Source organism: Balaenoptera musculus, chromosome 14 (genome assembly GCF_009873245.2).
Source record: "Balaenoptera musculus isolate JJ_BM4_2016_0621 chromosome 14, mBalMus1.pri.v3, whole genome shotgun sequence".
Lineage (NCBI taxonomy): Eukaryota > Metazoa > Chordata > Mammalia > Artiodactyla > Balaenopteridae > Balaenoptera > Balaenoptera musculus.
Window position 1 is genome coordinate 76,816,751 of NC_045798.1, and position 20,928 is coordinate 76,837,678.

At 34.9% G+C, this 20,928-nt stretch overlaps 1 protein-coding gene across 7 annotated transcripts in view; it reads left to right on the top strand.

Annotated features, from left to right (window-relative positions):
• The window catches only part of RELCH (RAB11 binding and LisH domain, coiled-coil and HEAT repeat containing), a 123,203-nt gene that overhangs the window by 43,983 nt on the left and 58,292 nt on the right, over positions 1-20,928 (top strand). For 4 of the 7 annotated variants that reach the window (XR_005022619.1, XM_036874862.1, XM_036874865.1 and 1 more), the window contains 3 exons: positions 853-928; positions 3,137-3,232; positions 3,382-3,405. Coding sequence is in view for 6 of the 7 variants with exons in the window: in XM_036874862.1 (XP_036730757.1) it covers positions 853-928; positions 3,137-3,232; positions 3,382-3,405 (196 nt within the window). In the remaining variant the exon portion in view is untranslated. The remainder of the gene's footprint in view (positions 1-852; positions 929-3,136; positions 3,233-3,381; positions 3,406-20,928) is intronic. The other 3 variants (XM_036874863.1, XM_036874864.1, XM_036874866.1) reach the window with 1 other exon arrangement.

Consider the following 20,928-nt stretch of genomic DNA (forward strand, 5'->3'; position numbering starts at 1 on the left):
CTGGCTTGGGCAATTGGATGCATTATAGCTCCCTCCACTGAAAGAATATGGGAGGGGAAACATAACGAGCAAATAGGCTTAAGCTTTGGCACACTAACTCCACATTGAGATGTTACTGGGGCCACTTTGTGGTGTATACTAAATAACCTCTATTATGTAACTTTGGTGTTAGCCCTTTTCTTTGTAGATAGAGCACATAAAGTACAACTCATAGTTATAATATTATGAATACTATTACGTAGAGACCAGTGTTGTTTTAAAAATGTAAATGTTTTAACCTTTTTTATTAAACATAAATAGGCTAATATTTTCAATTACAAAAATACTTCCTTTGAGATATACCATGAATGTTGAACAAGCCTCTCCTTCATTTATCTTTAATTTTTAATTCTTTTACGTGGGTTTCTAACATTAAGGATTATCATTATCATTATATAGATCTGTAAAACTTCTCAGCAACATACCAGGTCAACCTTTGTATCCACTGTTTACCTTTCTGGGACCATAGAGAATTAGGGAAGAAAAAAAAAAACTCATTTCAGGTTTTACAAACACTTTCTGTGGTCATCGACCTGCCATACCACTTCAGGTTTAATCCACTAACATTTATAAGTCATTCATTCCCATAACATCAAGCTCTTTTAAGATCAGCATCTATCGCTGATTTCTTTTCCCCAGTATAATTCTCCACTGAAGTGACCTTTAAGTCTTTTGTGGCTGAGATATTCAGTTAACATTTGTGGGGTAGGGATCATGCAAGGATGGGAATTATAACCTGCAACTTACTTTCTCCTTAAATGCCAGTGGTAACTATTTGGTATTGTCCCATTTTCATTCAATATTTTCTTCTAGGAAGTTGTCTCCGGCTTTCCATCAAGCACTACTCTCTTTCTGTCGAATGTCAGCAGATAGTCGTTTAGGATCAGAGGTAAATTATACCCGATTCTTTCAAACTTTCTTAAAACATTCCGTTTTTCTTCTTAGCATCTTACCCAAAAATAATTGTGATAAGACTCTATTTCAAGTACAAATCTATTATTTAAAATAATGCTCTAAGAAATTGTTCCTAAAATTTTAAGGAAAGTAGTTGATTATTTTTGTCTGTAGATTAAAGCTTTGTTTAGTATTAAAGTGGCCTTTTACAGTCTAGTTTTGTTATGTCTACCAACATATGGTTATATGCCTCTCTATGGTATAATTCAGAAAACCAAATCAAGTGTACATATTGTTTATAATTTCAGTTATTTTTAGATTACTCTATTTTTAATTTCATTCGGATTGTCTTTTTTTCCCCCACCTTCATGCTTTATGCTTTATAGTCTAATAAGTTTGAACAAATATTCGTGATTCCAGAAATAACTGATAAGCTTTCTGCTTCAGGGTCAGGGTGAGGGTATTATTTCAGCAGTTAACGTGAAATTCCATTAAAAAATACCTAACACACACTAAGCATTAGGTTACATGTCATCTCATTTAATCTGCATTTTAATTTGCAAACTTACAAAGTAGGTAATATTAGTCTAATTTTCCAGATAAGGAAATTTTAGACAAGTCCCATAACTTTCCCAATGTTACACAGCTACCCAGGTCTATATGATTGTAAAGCCTAATTGCTAAGTATTTGCATTGGTGTCAGGAACTGAACAACCTACCTCTGCAAAGTGAATCTAAACTTAGGTTATTTAGATGAGTAAATCAAAAATATTATTTCCTTTTGATGCTGACCAAAAGCTGTAAACTCAAATGTCTACAAAGAAACCGGGCAGGTCTCATAATATGGTGAAGCAAGAGGGTAATAATAAGGAGTGGTGGGTACTGTAGTAAATTCAAACTTACATCCTTTGCCTAAATCTTCCAGGTGATTGCTTCTGTGTGTGTGTGAGGGCCCAAGGATAGTGCCATTGCTAGACTATATAGCACCTTTGTGCAAATTAAAACGATACTCCTTACTTTTGGTGGATATATACCTGGTGTGGCAAATGAGTGCCTGTTGGATGTCAGCCCCACTTACCATTTAGGCTGATTCTCTGTGCAAGGCATAGCCGATAACAGTCTTTTTCAAGAGAAGTTGGGCATATGGATTTTTTTTTTTTGGTTGTCTGTAATTTTCTTTTTTTTTTTTTAACATCTTTATCGGAGTATAATTGCTTTACAATGGTGTGTTAGTTTCTGCTTTATAACAAAGTGAATCAGCTATACATATATATATATCCCCATGTCTCCTCCCTCTTGCGTCTCCCTCCCACCCTCCCTATCCCACCCCTCTAGGTGGTCACAAAGCACCGAGCTGATCTCCCTGTGCTATGCAGCTGCTTCCCACTAGCTATTTTACATTTGGTAGTGTATATATGTCCATGCCACTCTCTCACTTCGTCCCAGCTTACCCTTACCCCTCCCCGTGTCCTCAAGTCCATTCTCTACGCTTGCATCTTTATTTCTGTCCTACCCCTAGGTTCGGATTGATTGTCTTTGGTTTCAGAGTTTATTAGCTGTCAGATTTGTTTTCCTCAAGTCCTTTGTAATTGTTGTTGCAGGCTTATCTTCAGAGGGTTTTTTTCTTTTTTTCTCCTATCTTTATACTCACTCCTCCCTTTCTAGCTGTTTTGTGGTTGATTCCACTTCACCTCTTTTGGGCTTCTGTCCCACAATGTCATTAAGAATATGAAAGAGCTGGAGGATGGTTTGGATGCAATCTGGCAATCCTCATTGTAAGACTGGGTCAGCCCCCTTGGACTTCCCTTGCATGCAGCTTCATTATACAAACTACTTTCACCTTAGGCAAAGCCTGTAGCTTTGTGGGCACCTTTTCCTCAAGAACAAAATTAAAAACCGTTGAAGCTGCCCCAGTCCTGTGTTATCCCTGTTTGTTCCCAGAACTGAAGCCTTGTAAGCCTCCCTGTCTTCACCCTTGCTTCTTAACAGTGTTTTAAATCCATTTCTGGTCTATAAAAATGTTTATCCCATTAGGGATTACAGTTGTTCTTATTGTTGTTTTTATCATCATCATCATCAATTGTAATTTTGGTTGTGTGTTTGGAACAGAGGTGACAGGGTCCAAAACATAAACTTTAAGTACAATACCATCATGCACAGAAGTTCTCCAGTGTCATCATTTATTAATTCTTCGGTTTTCTAGGTGTCTCGGATTGCAGACAGTGAGAAAAGTGTTATGTTAATGCTGGGGCGCTGCCTGCCACACATTGTTCCTAATGTGCTGTTGGCAAAGAGAGAGGTGAGACACATAAAAGTATTTTCATTCCCCAGATCTCATCATGTTGTCCATTTTTTGTCATTTTGAAGTTTAGTGTTATATTTTTATTTTGTTAAAGTCTATTACTTGCAATCATATTCTTACTTTTGTGCATGCATCTCTGCTCCTAGAGAATGGTTTTACACCTCTGTCAGGTGAGTTCAGTAAAACTGCATGGTATTCATGTTTTCCAGTTTTGCTTAAAGCATCATTAGCTTTTGCAGCACTAACTATTACTGTAGGTCCATTTATGTGCCATGAACACTGTCCGTTTTTTACATTACCAGTTAACTGATTTATTCTATCTCTGCTTTTGATATGATATGCATGATTTGTCTACAGAAATAGACACACTTTGTATTGAACATTCACAGGGACTAATAATGTAACTTTTCTTAAACGTAGTTACCTATTATTAATGTTAGTTTTATTGTATTTGTTTGGCAGTAATTACACTTGTCTTAGGATGATAGGATAGTTATAATATTGTCTACAGTAACTTTTGAAAGTACCTTTTTTGTTTTTCTTGTAGCTCACCTGTTATTGACAGATGCTTTATATGTCCAAAATAGAGTAGCAAATTTATTTTAGTATACATTGCCTATGTTATAAGCCATAAATACTGTAGAAAGTTATTTTTAGAGTTATATTTAGCCAATAAAAGACTAATGAAAAGTTTTCTGTAATCTCATTTAAATGACAGTGAATGATTTATTTGCAAACAAGTTAATTATTTATTTGAATTATTCAATTTATGAAATCAATTTTCAGTTCAGAAATTTTTTTTAATGGGTTAAGAATATTTTAGAATGTGTCATAAAAGTTTCTTTTGTTATCCTCTTAATATTTACCACCGGTTTTAATCATAATTCACGGGACCTACAGTATGATAGGTACACAATGCATTGGCAAAACCCATGTAGAGCTTATCCTTAATTATCTGTTTAGCACAAGAAATTTGTACTGATCCTCAAGAAAACGTATGTGTAGAGCTTAAAAATTTTTTATACCTATAGGTATTTTTAATTTAAAAAAGATAAACATGACTGTTTTCTTACTGATGGTTTTATTTTACCTAATATTTAAAAATAGCTGTGAGACGTTAATAAGTATGGAAATTTTTCTATGTCTTGAAGGATCAGTGTCCAATTTCAGATTGTTTTGCAGTTCTGCCTGGCAGAATGGTGTTTGAGCTTCTTTTCCTTTTTCAGCTTGTAACATAATCCATGCAATGCATTAATGTTTGCATCCCTTTTACTATGTTTCCTTAATATAATCTTTAAAATATCACAGAAACCTAATTGTCATGAGATGCAGTTTAAGCTTTTTTATTTTAATTTTCCCTTTTTTAACCATAAAAAACTACCACTAAAATCTGATTGTACTGCATGAAGTATTTATAAATTTGCATCATCAGTAATCAGCTATATATATATATAAATATATATGTAAACATATTTATATATACACATATATTTTATTTGTGGTATGATGTTTACTTTTTGGCTGATTTTAAGGTTTTTATATTTTAAAATATTTATATACTTATAATTTCATGAAGAATTGATCATTTATCTTTGTTTAATTATTTGTACTTTATTCTGTTTTACCAGAAGATTTACCATTTATTATATACCAAAGTTGTATTCCCTCAAAATTAAATTGGTAAATAATGAAGTATACCTTGCCTTTCTGTGAAACTAATCCCAGGGCATAAAAGGTCAAAACTTTTATTTCATTTTATCCTTTGATATATTGGATTACTTGTATTTAATATTTTACCCTAGTTCTTTATATCTATATTTTTAAAAAGGTCTCGAGATTGAAGGATTAATATTTTTATTTTTTCTTATTTCTCAAGCTTTATGTGTTCTCTTATCAGTATAAACCTTTTTATTGATATGTAAATACAATTAAAATGTCCCTTAGTAAACTGATCATAGCAATATCCTAGGTAATTAAAAAAATAAAACATTAAAAACAGGTTTTAAGGTTTGAAAAAATAATACATTCACATGGTTTAACATCTTTTAAATATAAAAAGATGTACAACAAAAACTTGTCTTCCCTTGTCCCTGAGCCACCACCCTACATGCAATAATTTTATTAGCTTCTAGTGTATTCTTTCAAGTTCTTTGCCCATTTTTTAAGTAGATTGTTTGCCTTTAAATTGTAAGAGTTCTTACAATTCTGGATATTAAACCCTTATCTCATACATGATTTGCAAATATTTTCTCCCATCCTATAGGTTTTCTTTTCACATTGTTGGTAATGTCCTTAGATGGACAAATGTTTTTCATTTTTGTGAAATCTGATCTCTCTACTTTTTTCTTTTGTTGCTTGAGTTTTTGGTATCAATCTAAGAATCCATTGCCAAATCTGAAGTCAGAAAGATTTATTCCTGTGTTTTCTTCTAATAGTTTTATACCTTTAGCTCTTATATTTAGGTCATTGATCCATTTTGAGTTTTTTTTTTTTTTTTAATATATGGAGTGAGGTAGGAGTCCAAAACTTTATTCTTTTCATTTAGTTATCCAGATATCCCAGCACCATTTGTTGAAGAGAAAGTTGTTTCCCTAATGAATGGTCATGGCACCTTTGCCAAAAATCAGTTCAATGTCGATGTTTGGATTCAATTCTATACTTTCAATTCTGTACCATTGGTCTTTGTGTTTATCTTTATGCCCATTCCACTCTATTTTGATTACCATAGCTTTATAGTAAGTTTTGAAATTGGGAAGAATGAGTCCTCCGGCTTTGTTTTCTTTTTCAATATCGTTTAGCCATTTAGGGCCCCTTTCATTTCCATATGAATTTGATGCTCAGTTTTGATTACTGCCATAAAGGTCATTTGAATTTTGATAGGGATTGCACTGAATCTGTAGATCACTTTGGGGAATATTGACATTCAAACAACATTAAGTCTTGCAATTTATGAGCATGAGATTCTTTACAGTTATTTGTGTCTTTCAGCAATGTTTTGTAGTTTTCAGTGTACAAGTTTTTCACTTCCATGTTAAAATTTATTTCTAAGTATTTTATTCTCATGGATGCTGTTGTAAATGAAATTGATTCCTTAATTTCCTTTTCAGGTTGTTCATTGCTGGTATATAGAAACAACTGATATTTGTATGTTGATCTTATAACTTGAAACTTTGCTGAATTTGTTTATTAGCTCTAGTAGTTTTTTGTGGATTCTATGAGATTTATATAGAGTCATGTTATCTGCAAATGGAGATATATTGCTTCTTTCGTTCCAATTTGGATAGCTTTTATTTCTTCCTCTTACTTAATTGCTTTGGTTAGGACTGCCAATACAATTTTAAATACCATTGTTTTCAGAAAGCAGATATCCTTGTCTTGTTCCTGATCTTAGGGGGAAAGTTTTCAGTCTTTCACCATTGAGTCTAATGCTAGCTGTGGGTTTTTCATAAATGCCCTTTATCATATTAGGGAAGTTTTCTTCTAATCCTAGTTTGCGGAGTGTTTTTATCTTGAAAGGTTGTTGAATTTCATCAAAACCTTTTTCCATATCAATCAAGGTGATGATCTTTTTCCCTGGTGTAATACATTGATTGATTTTTCATATGTTAAACCACCTTCACATTCCTGGGATAAATCCCAGTCAGTCATGGTGTATAATCCTTATAATGTATTGTTGAATTTGGCATTAGTATCTTACTGCACATTTTTCCTTCTAAATTCGTAAGGGATATTGGTCTGTAGTTTTCTTTTGTTGTGCTATTTTTGTCTGGTTTTGATATCAGGCTAATGCTAGCCTTATGGGATGTATTATGAATTGTTCCTCCTTTTCTATTCTTTCTAAGAGTTTGAGTAGGATCAGTGTTAATAATTCTTTTTTTTTAACATATTTATTGGAGTATAATTGCTTTACAATAGTGTGTTAGTTTCTGCTTTATAACAAAGTGAATCAGTTATACCTATACGTATGTCCCCATATCTCTTCCCTCTTGCGTCTCCCTCCCTCCCACCCTCCCTATCCCACCCCTCTAGGTGGTCACAAAGCACCAAGCTGATCTCCCTGTGCTATGCGGCTGCTTCCCACTAGCTATCTGTTTTACATTTGGTAGTGTATATATGTCCATGCCACTCTCTCACCCTGTCACATCTCACCCCTCCCCCTTCCCATATCCTCAAGTCCATTCTCTAGTAGGTCTGTGTCTTTATTCCCGTCTTGCCACTAGGTTCTTCATGGCCCTTTTTTTTTTTTTCCTTAGATTCCGTATATATGTGTTAGCATACTGTATTTGTTTTTCTCTTTCTGACTTACTTCACTCTGTATGACAGACTCTAACTCCATCCACCTCACTACAAATAACTCAATTTCATTTCTTTTTATGGCTGAGTAATATTCCATTGTATATGTGTGCCACATCTTCTTTATCCATTCATCTGTTGATGGACACTTAGGTTGCTTCGATGTCCTGGCTATTGTAAATAGAGCTGCAATGAACATTTTGGTACATGACTCTTTTTGAACTATGGTTTTCTCAGGGTATATGCCCAGTAGTGGGATTGCTGGGTCGTATGGTAGTTCTATTTTTAGTTTTTTAAGGAACCTCCATATTGTTCTCCATAGTGGCTGTATCAATTTACATTCCCACCAACAGTGCAAGAGTGTTCCCTTTCCTCCACACCCTCTCCAGCATTTATTATTTCTAGATTTTTTGATGATGGCCATTCTGACTGGTGTGAGGTGATACCTCATTGTAGTTTTGATTTGCATTTCTCTAATGATTAATGATGTTGAGCATTCTTTCATGTGTTTGTTGGCAATCTGTATATCTTCTTTGGAGAAATGTCTATTTAGGTCTTCTGCCCATTTTTGGATTGGGTTGTTTGTTTTTTTGTTATTGAGCTGCATGAGCTGCTTGTAAATCTTGGAGATTAATCCTTTGTCAGTTGCTTCATTTGCAAATATTTTCTCCCATTCTGAGGGTTGTCTTTTGGTCTTGTTTATGGTTTCCTTTGCTGTGCAAAAGCTTTTAAGTTTCATTAGGTCCCATTTGTTTATTTGTGTTTTTATTTCCATTTCTCTAGGAGCTGGGTCAAAAACAATCTTGCTGTGATTTATGTCATAGAGTGTTCTGCCTATGTTTTCCTCTAAGAGTTTGATAGTGTCTGGCCTTACACTTAAGTCTTTAATCCATTTTGAGTTTATTTTTGTGTATGGTGTCAGGGAGTGTTCTAATTTCATACTTTTACATGTATCTGTCCAATTTTCCCAGCACCACTTATTGAAGAGGCTGTCTTTTCTCCACTGTATATGCTTGCCTCCTTTATCAAAGATAAGGTGACCATATGTGTGTGGGTTTATCTCTGGGCTTTCTATCCTGTTCCATTGATCTATATTTCTGTTTTTGTGCCAGTACCATACTGTCTTGATTACTGTAGCTTTGTAATAAAGTCTGAAGTCAGGGAGCCTGATTCCTCCCGCTCCATTTTTCGTTCTCAAGATTGCTTTGGCTATTCGGGATCTTTTGTGTTTCCATACAGATTGTGAAATTGTTTGTTCTAGTTCTGTGAAAAATGCCACTGGTAGTTTGATAGGGATTGCATTGAATCTGTAGATTGCTTTGGGTAGTAGAGTCATTTTCACAGTGTTGATCCAAGAACATGGTATATCTCTCCATCTGGGTGTATCATCTTTAATTTCTTTCATCAGTGTCTTATAGTTTTCTGCATACAGGTCTTTTGTCTCCTTAGGTAGGTTTATTCCTAGATATTTTATTCATTTTGTTGCAATGGTAAATGGGAGTGTTTCCTTAATTTCTCTTTCAGATTTTTCATCATTCGTGTGTAGGAATACTAGAGATTTCTGTGCATTAATTTTGTATCCTGCTACTTTACCAAATTCATTGATTAGCTCCAGTAGTTTTCTGGTAGCATCTTTAGGATTCTCTATGTATAGTATCATGTCATCTGCAAACAGTGACTGTTTTATTTCTTCTTTTCTGATTTGGATTCCTTTTATTTCTTATTCTTCTCTGATTGCTGTGGCTAAAACTTCCAGAACTATGTTGAATAATAGTGGTGAGAGTGGGCAACCTTGTCTTGTTCCTGATCTTAGTGGAAATGGTTTCAGTTTTTCAACATTGAGGACGATACTGGCTGTGGGTTTGGCATATATGACCTTTATTATGTTGAGGAAAGTTCCCTCTATGCCTACTTTCTAGAGGGTTTTTATCATAAATGGGTGTTGAATTTTGTCAAAAGCTTTCTCTGCATCTATTGAGATGATCATATGGTTTTTCTCCTTCAATTTGTTAATATGGTGTATCACATTGATTGATTTGCATATATTGAAGAATCCTTGCATTCCTGGATAAACCCCACTTGATCATGGTGTATGATCCTTTTAATGTGCTGCTGGATTCTGTTTGCTAGTATTTTGTTGAGGATTTTTGCATCTACGTTCATCAGTGATATTGGCCTGTAGTTTTCTTTCTTTGAGAAATCTTTGTCTGGTTTTGGTATCAGGGAGATGGTGGACTCATAGATTGAGTTTGGGAGTGTTCCTCCCTCTGCTATATTTTGGAAGAGTTTGAGAAGGATAGGTGTTAGCTCTTCTCTAAATGTTTGATCGAATTCGCCTGTGAAGCCATCTGGTCCTGGGCTTTTGTTTGTTGGAAGATTTTTAATCACAGTTTCAATTTCAGTGCTTGTGATTGGTCTGTTCATATTTTCTATTTCTTCCTGGTTCAGTCTCGGCAGGTTGTGCATTTCTAAGAATTTGTCCTTTTCTTCCAGGTTGTCCATTTTATTGGCATATAATTGCTTTTAGTAATCTCTCATGATCCTTTGTATTTCTGCAGTGTCAGTTGTTACTTCTCCTTTTTCATTTCTAATTCTATTGATTTGAGTCTTCTCCCTTTTTCTCTTGATGAGTCTGACTAATGGTTTATCAATTTTGTTTTATCTTCTCAAAGAACCAGCTTTTAGTTTTATTGATCTTTGCTATGGTTTCCTTCATTTCTTTTTCATTTATTTCTGATCTGATCTTTATGATTTCTTTCCTTCTACTAACTTTGGGGTTTTTTTGTTCTTCTTTCTCTAATTGCTTTAGGTGTAAGGTTAGGTTGTTTATTTGAGGTGTTTCCTGTTTCTTAAGGTAGGATTGTATTGCTATAAACTTCCCTCTTAGAACTGCTTTTGCTGCATCCCATAGGTTTTGCGTCGTCGTGTTTTCATTGTCATTTGTTTCTAAGTATTATTTGATTTCCTCTTTGATTTCCTCGGTGATCTGTTGATTATTAAGTAGTGTATTGTTTAGCCTCCATGTGTTTGTATTTTTTACAGATTTTTTCCTGTAATTGATATCTAGTCTCATAGCATTGCGGTCGGAAAAAATACTTGATACGATTTCAGTTTTCTTAAACTTACCAAGGCTTGATTTGTGACCCAAGATATGATCTGTCCTGCAGAATGTTCCATGAGCACTTGAGAAGAATGTGTATTCTGCTGTTTTTGGATGGAATGTCCTGTAAATATCAATTAAGTCCATCTTGCTTAATGTATCATTTAAAGCTTGTGTTTCCTTATTTATTTTCATTTTGGATGATCTGTCCATTGGTGAAAGTGGGATGTTAAAGTCCCCTACTATGATTGTGTTACTGTCGATTTCCCCTTTTATGGCTGTTAGTATTTGCCTTATGTATTGAGATGCTCCTATGTTGGGTGCATAAACATTTACAATTGTTATATCTCCTTCTTGGATTGATCCCTTGATCATTATGTAGCGTCCTTCTTTGTCTCTTGTGATAGTCTTCATTTTAAAGTCTATTTTGTCTGATATGAGAATTGCTACTCCAGCTTTCTTTTGATTTCCATTTGCATGCAATATCTTTTTCCATCCCCTCACTTTCAGTCTGTATGTGTCCCTGGGTCTGAAGTGGGTCTCTTGTAGACAGCATATATATGGGTCTTGTTTTTGTATCCATTCAGTCAGTCTATGGATTTTGGTTGCAGCATTTAATCCATTCACATTTAAGGTAATTATTGATATGTATGTTCCTATTACCATTTTCTTAATTGTTTTGGGTTTGTAGGTCTTTTCCTTCTCTTGTGTTTCCTGCCTAGAGAAGTTCCTTTAGCATTTGTTGTAAAACTGGTTCGGTGGTGCTGAATTCTCTTAGCTTTTGCTTGTCTGTAAAGGTTTTAATTTCTCCGTCAAATCTGAATGAGATCCTTGCTGGGTAGAGTAATCTTGGTTGTAGGTTTTTCTCCTTCATCACTTTAAATATGTCCTGTCACTCCCTTCTGGTTTGCAGAGTTTCTGCTGAAAGATCAGCTGTTAACCTTATGGGGATTCCCTTGTGTGTTATTTGTTGTTTGTACCTTGCTGCTTTTAATATTTTTTCTTTGTATTTAATTTTTCATAGTTTGATTAATATGTATCTTGGCGTGTTTCTCCTTGTATTTATATGTATGGGACTCTCTGTGCTTCCTGGACTTGATTAACTATTTCCTTTCCCATATTAGGGAAATTTTCAACTATAATCTCTTCAAATATTTTCTCAGTCCCTTTATTTTTCTCTTCTTCTTCTGGGACCCGTATAATTTGAATGTTTGTGCGTTTAATGTTGTCCCAGAGGTCTCTGAGACTGTCCTCAATTCTTTGCATTCTTTTTTCTTTATTCTGCTCTGCAGTAGTTATTTACACTATTTTATTTTCCAGGTCACTTATCCGTTCTTCTGCTTCAGTTATTCTGCTATTGATCCCTTCTAAAGAATTTTTAATTTCATTTATTGTGTTGTTCATCACTGTTTGTTTGCTCTTTAGTCCTTCTAGGTCCTTGTTAAACGTTTCTTGTATTTTCTCCATTCTATTTCCAAGATTTTGGATCATCTTTCCTATCATTATTCTGAACTCTTTTTCAGGTAGACTGCCTATTTCCTCTTAATTTGTTAGGTCTAGTGGGTTTTTGCCTTTCTCCTTCATCTGCTGTGTGTTTTTCTCTCTTCTCATTTTGCTTCACTTACTGTGTTTGGGGTCTCCATTTCGCAGGCTGCAGGTTCATAGTTCCCGTTGTTTTTGGTGTCCCAGTGGCTAAGGTTGGTTCAGTGGGTTGTGTACGCTTCCTGGTGGAAGGGACTAGTGCCTGTGTTCTGGTGGATGAGGCTGAATCTTGTCTTTCTGGTGGGCAGGTCCACGTCTGGTGGTGTGTTTTGGGGTGTCTGTGGCCTTACTATGATTTTAGGCAGCCTCTCTCCTAATGGATGGGGTTGTGTTCCTGTGTTGCTAGTTGTTTGGCATAGGGTGTCCGGCACTGTAGCTTGCTGGTCGTTGAGTGAAGCTCGGTCTTGGTGTTGAGATGGAGATCTCTGGGAGATTTTCACCGTTTGATGTTACGTGAAGCTGGCAGGTCTCTTGTGGACCAGTGTGCTGAACTTGGCTCTCCCACCTCAGAGGCACAGCCCTGACGCCTGGCTGGAGTACCAAGAGCCTTTCATCCACACGGCTGCTAGTGTTGGAGGGTGTCCTGCAGAGGCAGGGGGTGGCTGTGGCTCACCGTGGGGACAAGGACACTGGCAGCAGAAGTTCGGGGAAGTACTCCTTGGTGTGAGCCCTCCCAGAGTCCTCTCGTGCCGCCCCAGTCTCGAAGCTCCCACCCCTGCTCCTCAGGCTGGGTCCCCCTAATAATTCTTTAAATGTGTTTTAGAATTCATCAGTTCTGATCCTAGAACTTTTCTTTGGGGGAGGGTTTTTATTACTGTTTCAATCTATTTGCTTGTTATTGGTCTGTTGTGATTTTCTATCTCTTCTTGACTCAGTTTTGGTAATTTATGTGATTCTAGGAATTAGTTCATTTCTTGATTATCTAATTTGTTGCTGAAGCATTGTTTATGGTATTCACTTATAATCCTTTTAATTTTTGTAAGGTTGCTACTAATGTACTCTCCTTTATTTCTGATTCTAGGTATTTGCATCTTCTCTCTTTTTCTCTTAGTCATTCTAGCTAAAGGATTTTCAATTGTGTTGATCTTTTCAAGGAACCAACTTCTGATTTTGCTGATTCTCTTGTTTTCCTTGTGTATATTTCATTTATCTCTGCTCTAATCTTTATTATTTTCTTTTTTCAGCCTGCCCTTAGTTTAGTTTGCTCTTTGTTGCAAGGTTGTTGACTTGGGATCTTGCTTTTTTAATGTAGGCAATTACAAGTATAAATTTCCCTCTGTGTCCTGCTTAGGCTGCATTTCACACATTTTGGTATGTTCTGTTTCTCATTTTCATTTATCTCAAAGTATTTTAATTTCCTTAGTGATTTCTTTGACCCATTTTTTGTTTAAGAATGTGTTGTTTAACATCACATATTCCTGAATTTTCCAGTTTCCCTTCAGTTATTGAGTTTTAATTTCCAATCTGGCTGGAGAAGATTCTCTGTGTGATTTTAATCTTTTAAAAACTTACCAAGAATTGTCTGTAGCCTAACATATGTTCTCTCCTTGAGAATGTTCCATGTGCACCTGAAAATAATATATATTCTGCTCTTGTCAGCTAGAGTGGTCTATATATGTCTATTAGGTCTAATTGTTTTACATTGTTCAAGTCCTCTATTTCCTTACTGATCTTTCGTCTGGATGTTCTGTGCATTATCGAAACTGGGGTATGGAAGTCTCCAACTATTATTGGAGCTGTATTGTATTCTTTCAGAGGTATTTTCTGCATGTATAAGCAAGCTCAAATATATGAATGAATTATACAAATGCTACCATACTCTATGCACTATTTTCCAGTTTGCTTTTTATCCATGTAACATATTTTTATATCTTCCTATGTCAGTAGATAAAGAGCTTTCTCATTCTCAAGACTGCATAATATCTAGTCTTCTGTAGTCTTTTAAACATGTTTTAAATTGGGTATTTCAAGCTTTATTGACTACACTGTCAGTAAGGAAGATATTTTACATCATGTGCCAGTATATAATTACACATGTAATTAAAATAAAAGTGTTACAAATCAAGTCTTGCCTTTATTACAAAAAGTTAAAATAGAAGATAGTATCAAACAGGATTTTATAAATATTTTAAAACACTAAAGAATATACCTAAATAAACAATAAAAAAGAAAAAAAAGCTCTTTGTGACCCATTCAGTTGACTTTATGACCCACTATTTTATTTTATTTTTTTTATTTTTATTTTTTAAAATTTATTTATTTTTATTTATTTATGGCTGTGTTGGGTCTTCGTTTCTGTGCCAGGGCTTTCTCTCATTGCGGCAAGCGGGGGCCACTCTTCATCGCGGTGCGCGGGCCTCTCACCATCGCGGCCTCTCTTGTTGCGGAGCACAGGCTCCAGACGCGCAGGCTCAGTAATCGTGGCTCACGGGCCCAGCCGCTCCGCAGCATGTGGGATCCTCCCAGACCAGGGCTCGAACCCGTGTCCCCTGCATTAGCAGGCAGACTCTCAACCACTGCGCCACCAGGGAAGCCCCATGACCCACTATTTTAAATGGAGTGACATAAAGGTTAATTAAAACTGTCTAATAAATTAAACTTTATGTTGTATAAAAGTGGAAAGTACAGTGGCTATAGATATTAGTGTTATTTGTTTTTGTTTTTTAAAAGAAAAATCGCAACCTCACTTAACCTTCAGGGCACAATTATAGCATTTTCCGAATTCAACATACCTTATTTTCAAATCTAAGATACCATTGATTGTAACAATTATGTACCTTTAAGAAATAAGAATTCCAATTAATTTATGATACGCTCTCCATTGTAAGGTGCATCCCAATTTCAGAGATGATAAAAAGTGAAAAAAAATTTTTCTCCTATGTTCTGCAAAGTAGTGATAATCTCTTTTTACCAGCTTGTATTTTAAAAGACTTTTTTGCCTGTTAATTTTGGGAGAAAAAAATAAAATAGTGAACTGATTTTCTATATAGTAGTTCACATTAATGGTTTGGTTGAGGAACTTGTATCTTTCAAACCAAATTACAAAGTAAATATATTTGTCATTTGATATATGTATATAGTAAAATAGGCTAAAGAAGTTGATTTTTCACAATTTCTGCTTTAAATGCATTTGAAGGGGAAATTCTGTAATTTAAAACAAGATTTCTTAAAGAATTACTTCTAAAAGCATTTTAAAATAATACATCTAAATTTAATGTTCATTTTTATTCTACAGCAAGGAAATATATGTCATCAGCTAGCTAAATTAGAAAAGCAAAGGAGAAGCCTGGGCCTGGAATGGGGGTGCAGCAAGGTGAAATGGAAAATGAGTCCAAACTTTCTTTTTAGGATGTTCCAAAATTAGATTGGGGATGGTTGCATAACTCTGAATCTACTGAAAAACCACTGAATGTACACTTGAAATGGATGAGTTTCATGATATATAAAATATATATCATTAAAGCTATAAAAAGAAAAAAGATAAAGGAGAACACCAATTCCCTAAAAGACTTAAAAGTAGCTAGTACCTCTAAAAGACTTGCTCATCTTCTGAGAAACTAAAGTTTGCTCTTTTACATTGCCATTAGTGGTTGCTCCATGGTAAATTTTTAACTTACGTGTAACGATAGCCCCAGATAATTACAACTGTCTGAGAGTAATATAGTAGTACAAGTAAAGTAGATAGTACAGTAAAGTACATAAGCTTGGTCCATCTTCTTTACCCATGTAGACTCTGTGTGTGTGTGTGTGTGTGTATCTTGTAATTTTTGGAGTAAGTCACATGCTCTTTAGCAGTATCAGAGTTTGAAAGTCACTTAAGTATTTCAGTTAGGCTTCCTAAAGGCTGAGCCCCAGGAATTATAGATATTAATAATTCTAAGAATAGATATTTTAGCAGCCCTTGAAGTGTAAAACTTTTCCAGAGGTGAGTAATCTTGTCTTTTCCTTATGTGAGTCTTTGCAATGTTTTTTCTTTATTTTTTTTCTTTGCATGTTACTGTCAACATCCTGACAAATTTCAACTGAAACTCTAAATCAGAGGATGTACACTTGTTGGTACTTGAATTTAAATTGTAATTCATTATTGCTTAATCCCTAGGCTAAAGACTAGATGAAAAAAAATTTAATAACAGTTATCTAAAATTGTTTAATTAATTTATTTATTTTTTGGCTATGTTGGGTCTTCGTTGCTGCACACGGCCTTTCTCTAGTTGTGGCAAGCAGGGGCTAATCTTTGTTGCAGTGCACGGGCTTCGCATTGCGGTGGTTCCTATTGTTACGGAGCACGGGCTCTAGGTGCATGGGCTTCAATAGTTGTGGCACACAGGCTTCAGTAGTTGTGGCGCACGGGCTTAGTTGCACTGCAGCATGTGGGATCTTCCCGGACCAGGGCTCCAACCCGTGGCCCCTGAATTGGCAGGTGGATTTTTAACCACTGCACCATCAGGGATGTCCCCTATCTAAAATTTTTAACGAAGCTTGGGTTATAGGAAATAATTTTAGTGGAACAGTGAGGACAAGCAGTGAACTATAATTAATTGGACTAATGTCACCTTTCTAGAACTATAGAATTTTGCTTCTTGACCTGAAGTACTCAAACATTTCCTCCTTGGCATCTGATCTAAATGCAGTACTTCCTTTTATGGTTTAGATTCCTTTCAGATCTTGGAGCCATTATCTTATCAACATTTCCATGCTTTTTTTTTTTTTACTTTTAAAATTTGCCTGATCTCATTTCCTACTTCATTTCTTTCCCCTTTAACATCTGATCACTCACATTGTTTTAGATCCTGTTTAGGTACTTTTTTTCTTCTGTTTTTGTAGTCTGAACACACACTAATCTTACTGAAAGTGATTTCTTTATTATTATTAGAAGTTATTTTGTTTTACTTGTAAAACTGAAAAGAAGGGACTTCCCTGGTGGTCCAGTGGTAAAGAATCCGCCTTCCAATGCAGGGGACACGGGTTCGATCCCTGGTTGGGGAACTAAGATCCCACATGCCTCAGGGCAAACTAAGCCCAAGTGCCACAACTACTGAGCTCGCGCGCCTCAACCAGAGAGCCCACGTGCCGCAAACTACAGAGCCCACGTGCTCTGGAGCCCATTCGCCATAACTAGAGAGAGAAAAACCCGCACGCCACAACGAAGAGCCTGCACTGCAACGAAAGATCCCGCACGCTGCAATGAAGACCCCGCGTGCTGCAACTAAGACCCGACGTAGCCAAAAGAAAATAAATAAATAAAATAAATAAATATTTTTAAAAAAGTAAACTGAAAGGAAAATCCTGGAAGCCTTTCCTGTTTAATTCTGTACAAAATTTCACAGGAAGAGTGGGAGACCCTTCATATAGCGAGAACTAGCATTGTTGTTAAAATTGCAAAAATCAAAATAGTTAAAGCAAAAATCATTTACTTGAGTAAAGTGCAAATTACTAAGTCTTTAGGTTAACGAATTCTATAGGCCTTGGAAATATCTTTTCTAGTATTGTGGTAATAAAGTACTGGAATACCTTACACAGTATGATTACTACACTGATTTCCTCTCTAATAATCAGTAGATCAGTTTTGTATTTCACTTCAATACACATTAATTGAGTACTATCAGGTGCTAAAGTATGTTTGAAAATATTTAAAATTTCTGTTGCCTTGAAATATGGAGACAATAACATTTTTATTGGGGGGGGGGCAAGGGATTCTTTTTGGATATAATGTTACCAAAGCTGTAAGTATTATTTTACCATGGTTATTATTCAAAGACATTTTCAAAACCACTATCACATTGTTTTCTGAAGAAAATTTAGCCACCATTTTTAAAATGTTTTATTTATAATTATAAGGAAAGCTTTTTAAACACTAGACTTCATCAGTTGGAGAGATGATACCAAAGGGAGAATATTGATTCAAATCTATAAATTTATGAATACAGTTGACCCTTCCTTGAACAATGCAAAGGTTATGGGTGCTGACCCACACACAGTTCAAAATCCCAGTATAACTTTTCATTCAGCCAACCACAGACTGTGTACTACTGTAATACATACTTAAGGGGGAAAATCTGCACATATGTGGACCCACACAGTACAAACCCGTGTTGTTCAAGGGTCAATTGTAGTGTGAAAATGGTAAATAGGGTCTTAAATGGATGAATTAGTACTTTAGAGGCTTGAAAAAGGTGAATTCACAATAAATAAGTGATATACAGCACAGCAGATACATACTTAACACAGAATTCATTATTTCAGGAATGGTACAAATAGAAGTTGTGAATAAATAAATGAATGATAGAGGAAGAGGAAATTAGGATATTTGGAGATAGTCATAACTTAGCAATTAAAATCCTTGATGGTTCTATCACATACAGACTACACTTTCTACTTTTTTCTGCCATCACTTTCTGGGCCTCTTCTCAGCTCAGTTATAACCAGAGGAGACCATCTGGCATACTTTATACACTGGGTTATAACTGCCATAGTCATTAATGTGCCAGGCTGTACCCAGTTCTCCTTGCCATAGGCTATCAACCAAAACTTATTGGCAATGACTTCCCATATTTGTTGATTTAACCAGCAAGAAATAAAAACAGATGGCAATATAAATTATTACTAACTGTGATTGAGCATAATTTTAGAGTTCAAGGAGACAAGGACTGACAAATCGTTTTTCTCCCATGTGTCAATTTGGATTGGTTGGTAATGGCTGCTGTGTTGAGAAGGCTTTTTGAGGCCAACTTTGATCTCAGAAGGAAAAATTAACAATCCCGTTAGCCATAGATAAGAAAAATACAGAATATATGTAAAGATATATGTAAAGAATTTTTGATTTCCGCACTAATCTTAATTAATTCCTATATGTTTCACTTGAGGAAACTAAAACTCAGAGAAATTCGTGGTTTTCATTAGGTTCTTTGGTACTAAGAAGTATTGAGACAGGAGCTCTTCTAGCTCCGAGTTCAGGGTTCTCGGTTTAGCAAATCTATAGCCACATTCCAGTTAAAAGATTCTTTCTATTAATGTATGACATAAACTTCCTCTTCGATTAAGAATCACTAAGCCTCATGATTTTAAAATAAAGAGAAAAGGAAAAGAAAATGTGAGGCACAAAAAATAAACAGCAACACAGCTATTTTGGTATACTTGTTATTGAGATAAAGAAGCTATTGTTGTATATTTTAAACAGTGTATATGCATGTATTTGCAATTATAGCAAATATCTTACCTACATTTCATAACTTTATTTTTTTAAAGAGTAATACAATAGGAAGAGAATGGAATAAGATAATGTAAGAGCGTATATTTGGAGATGATTGGAAAGCAGGAAGAAGGGTTATGAGGAAGCAAGAAAACCCATGGGAGAGAAAGATCTGACATGAGGGGAAAGTACAAATAAAATATTCAGGGTCTTTTTGATTTTCAGGCATTAAAATATTTTCTCTTTTTGTTAGTGCCTTCTAGAATAACTACTTTTTCATCCTTAAAGTTCTACTCTCAGTGTGATATGCTGATGTGCAGTCTTAGTCCTCTTATTAGTGTCATTGGCTCTTAGCAGCCTCAATGGAATCCTTAAGGATCCTTGATATTAAATGGTCTTCTACCCTAATGTTTTATAAAAGCTTGTTTATTTTCTCCTCCAAAGTCAAGACTTACCCATCAAGCAACATATTAAGCATCTATGGAAACATTATATAACAATATAGGATCCATACATATACTGTTCCATTCCCAGTGCAAAATTATTTTCCCTAATTATTTTTTATTTCTTTTGCTTTTCAGTTATTCACTAATCTAAAACGTACAGAGGTGCCTCAATAGAAAGATGGCAGAATAAATGTTTTAAATTTCTTTTTGCTTCTCATTTATTCTTAGCTCTTCTTATCTACATCTTTGTACTTTCAATTTAGAATTATACCGAGTAATTATAATTTTAGCGTAATATATAAAGATGTTAGAAATAATGGAAAGGACTTCTAGTCATGCCTTTAAGTTTCAGTCTCAACTCCTCTAAAAAGCATATCATCTGTTTCTAAGGGAGCATCTTCAAAATAGGAAGATACTTCTCCTACAGTGTAGACTTTTCTTCAAGGTATCATGTATTAGTATGCAGTGATCAATTCCTATTTTAAATCTGCTAGTACTTTTTGTTGGGTAGGGAGGCAGATGGGAAAAAGAAATGGGAGTAATCATTCTACCCTTTTTATTACATCATAGTGACTTCTTTAAAATATCTGCAAAGTAAGTTAGAGGATTTCTCTCCAAAGATATTTTATCACTTTTGGACTTTTATTTCATTAGATTTGAAAATCTATTCCAAAAATGAAAAACATTAATATCCTTTGAATATATTTTAGAATTTAGTCTTAATTTAATTAAAATGGGAAACAACTTTAATTTTCAAATACTTCTTTGGAAGAGAGAAATAAACTTTTGTCTATTACTTTCCTTGAAAATATTGAATATACCTCTGCATGTTGAAAGTGCAACAAACAAAATATTGTTAAAATTTTTCATTTCAGCATAAAGCATTTCTACTGGCATTTTGTAGTTGTACTGAGAGCATTCAACACCTGTGGAAATGGTCCTTTTAAAATTGCCACTAGGTTAGGTGCTAAAGGGTACAAAATTATTATTGATTATATCTAATCTTAAGAAAGATTATATTGGTGCTTATGGAAGTGGGACGAGTTGTCCTTATTTTCTGTTATCATTTTAAGTTTAAAGTATAGTTAACTTCTGCCAGTGTGTTTGTTTCCAACCACTTTCA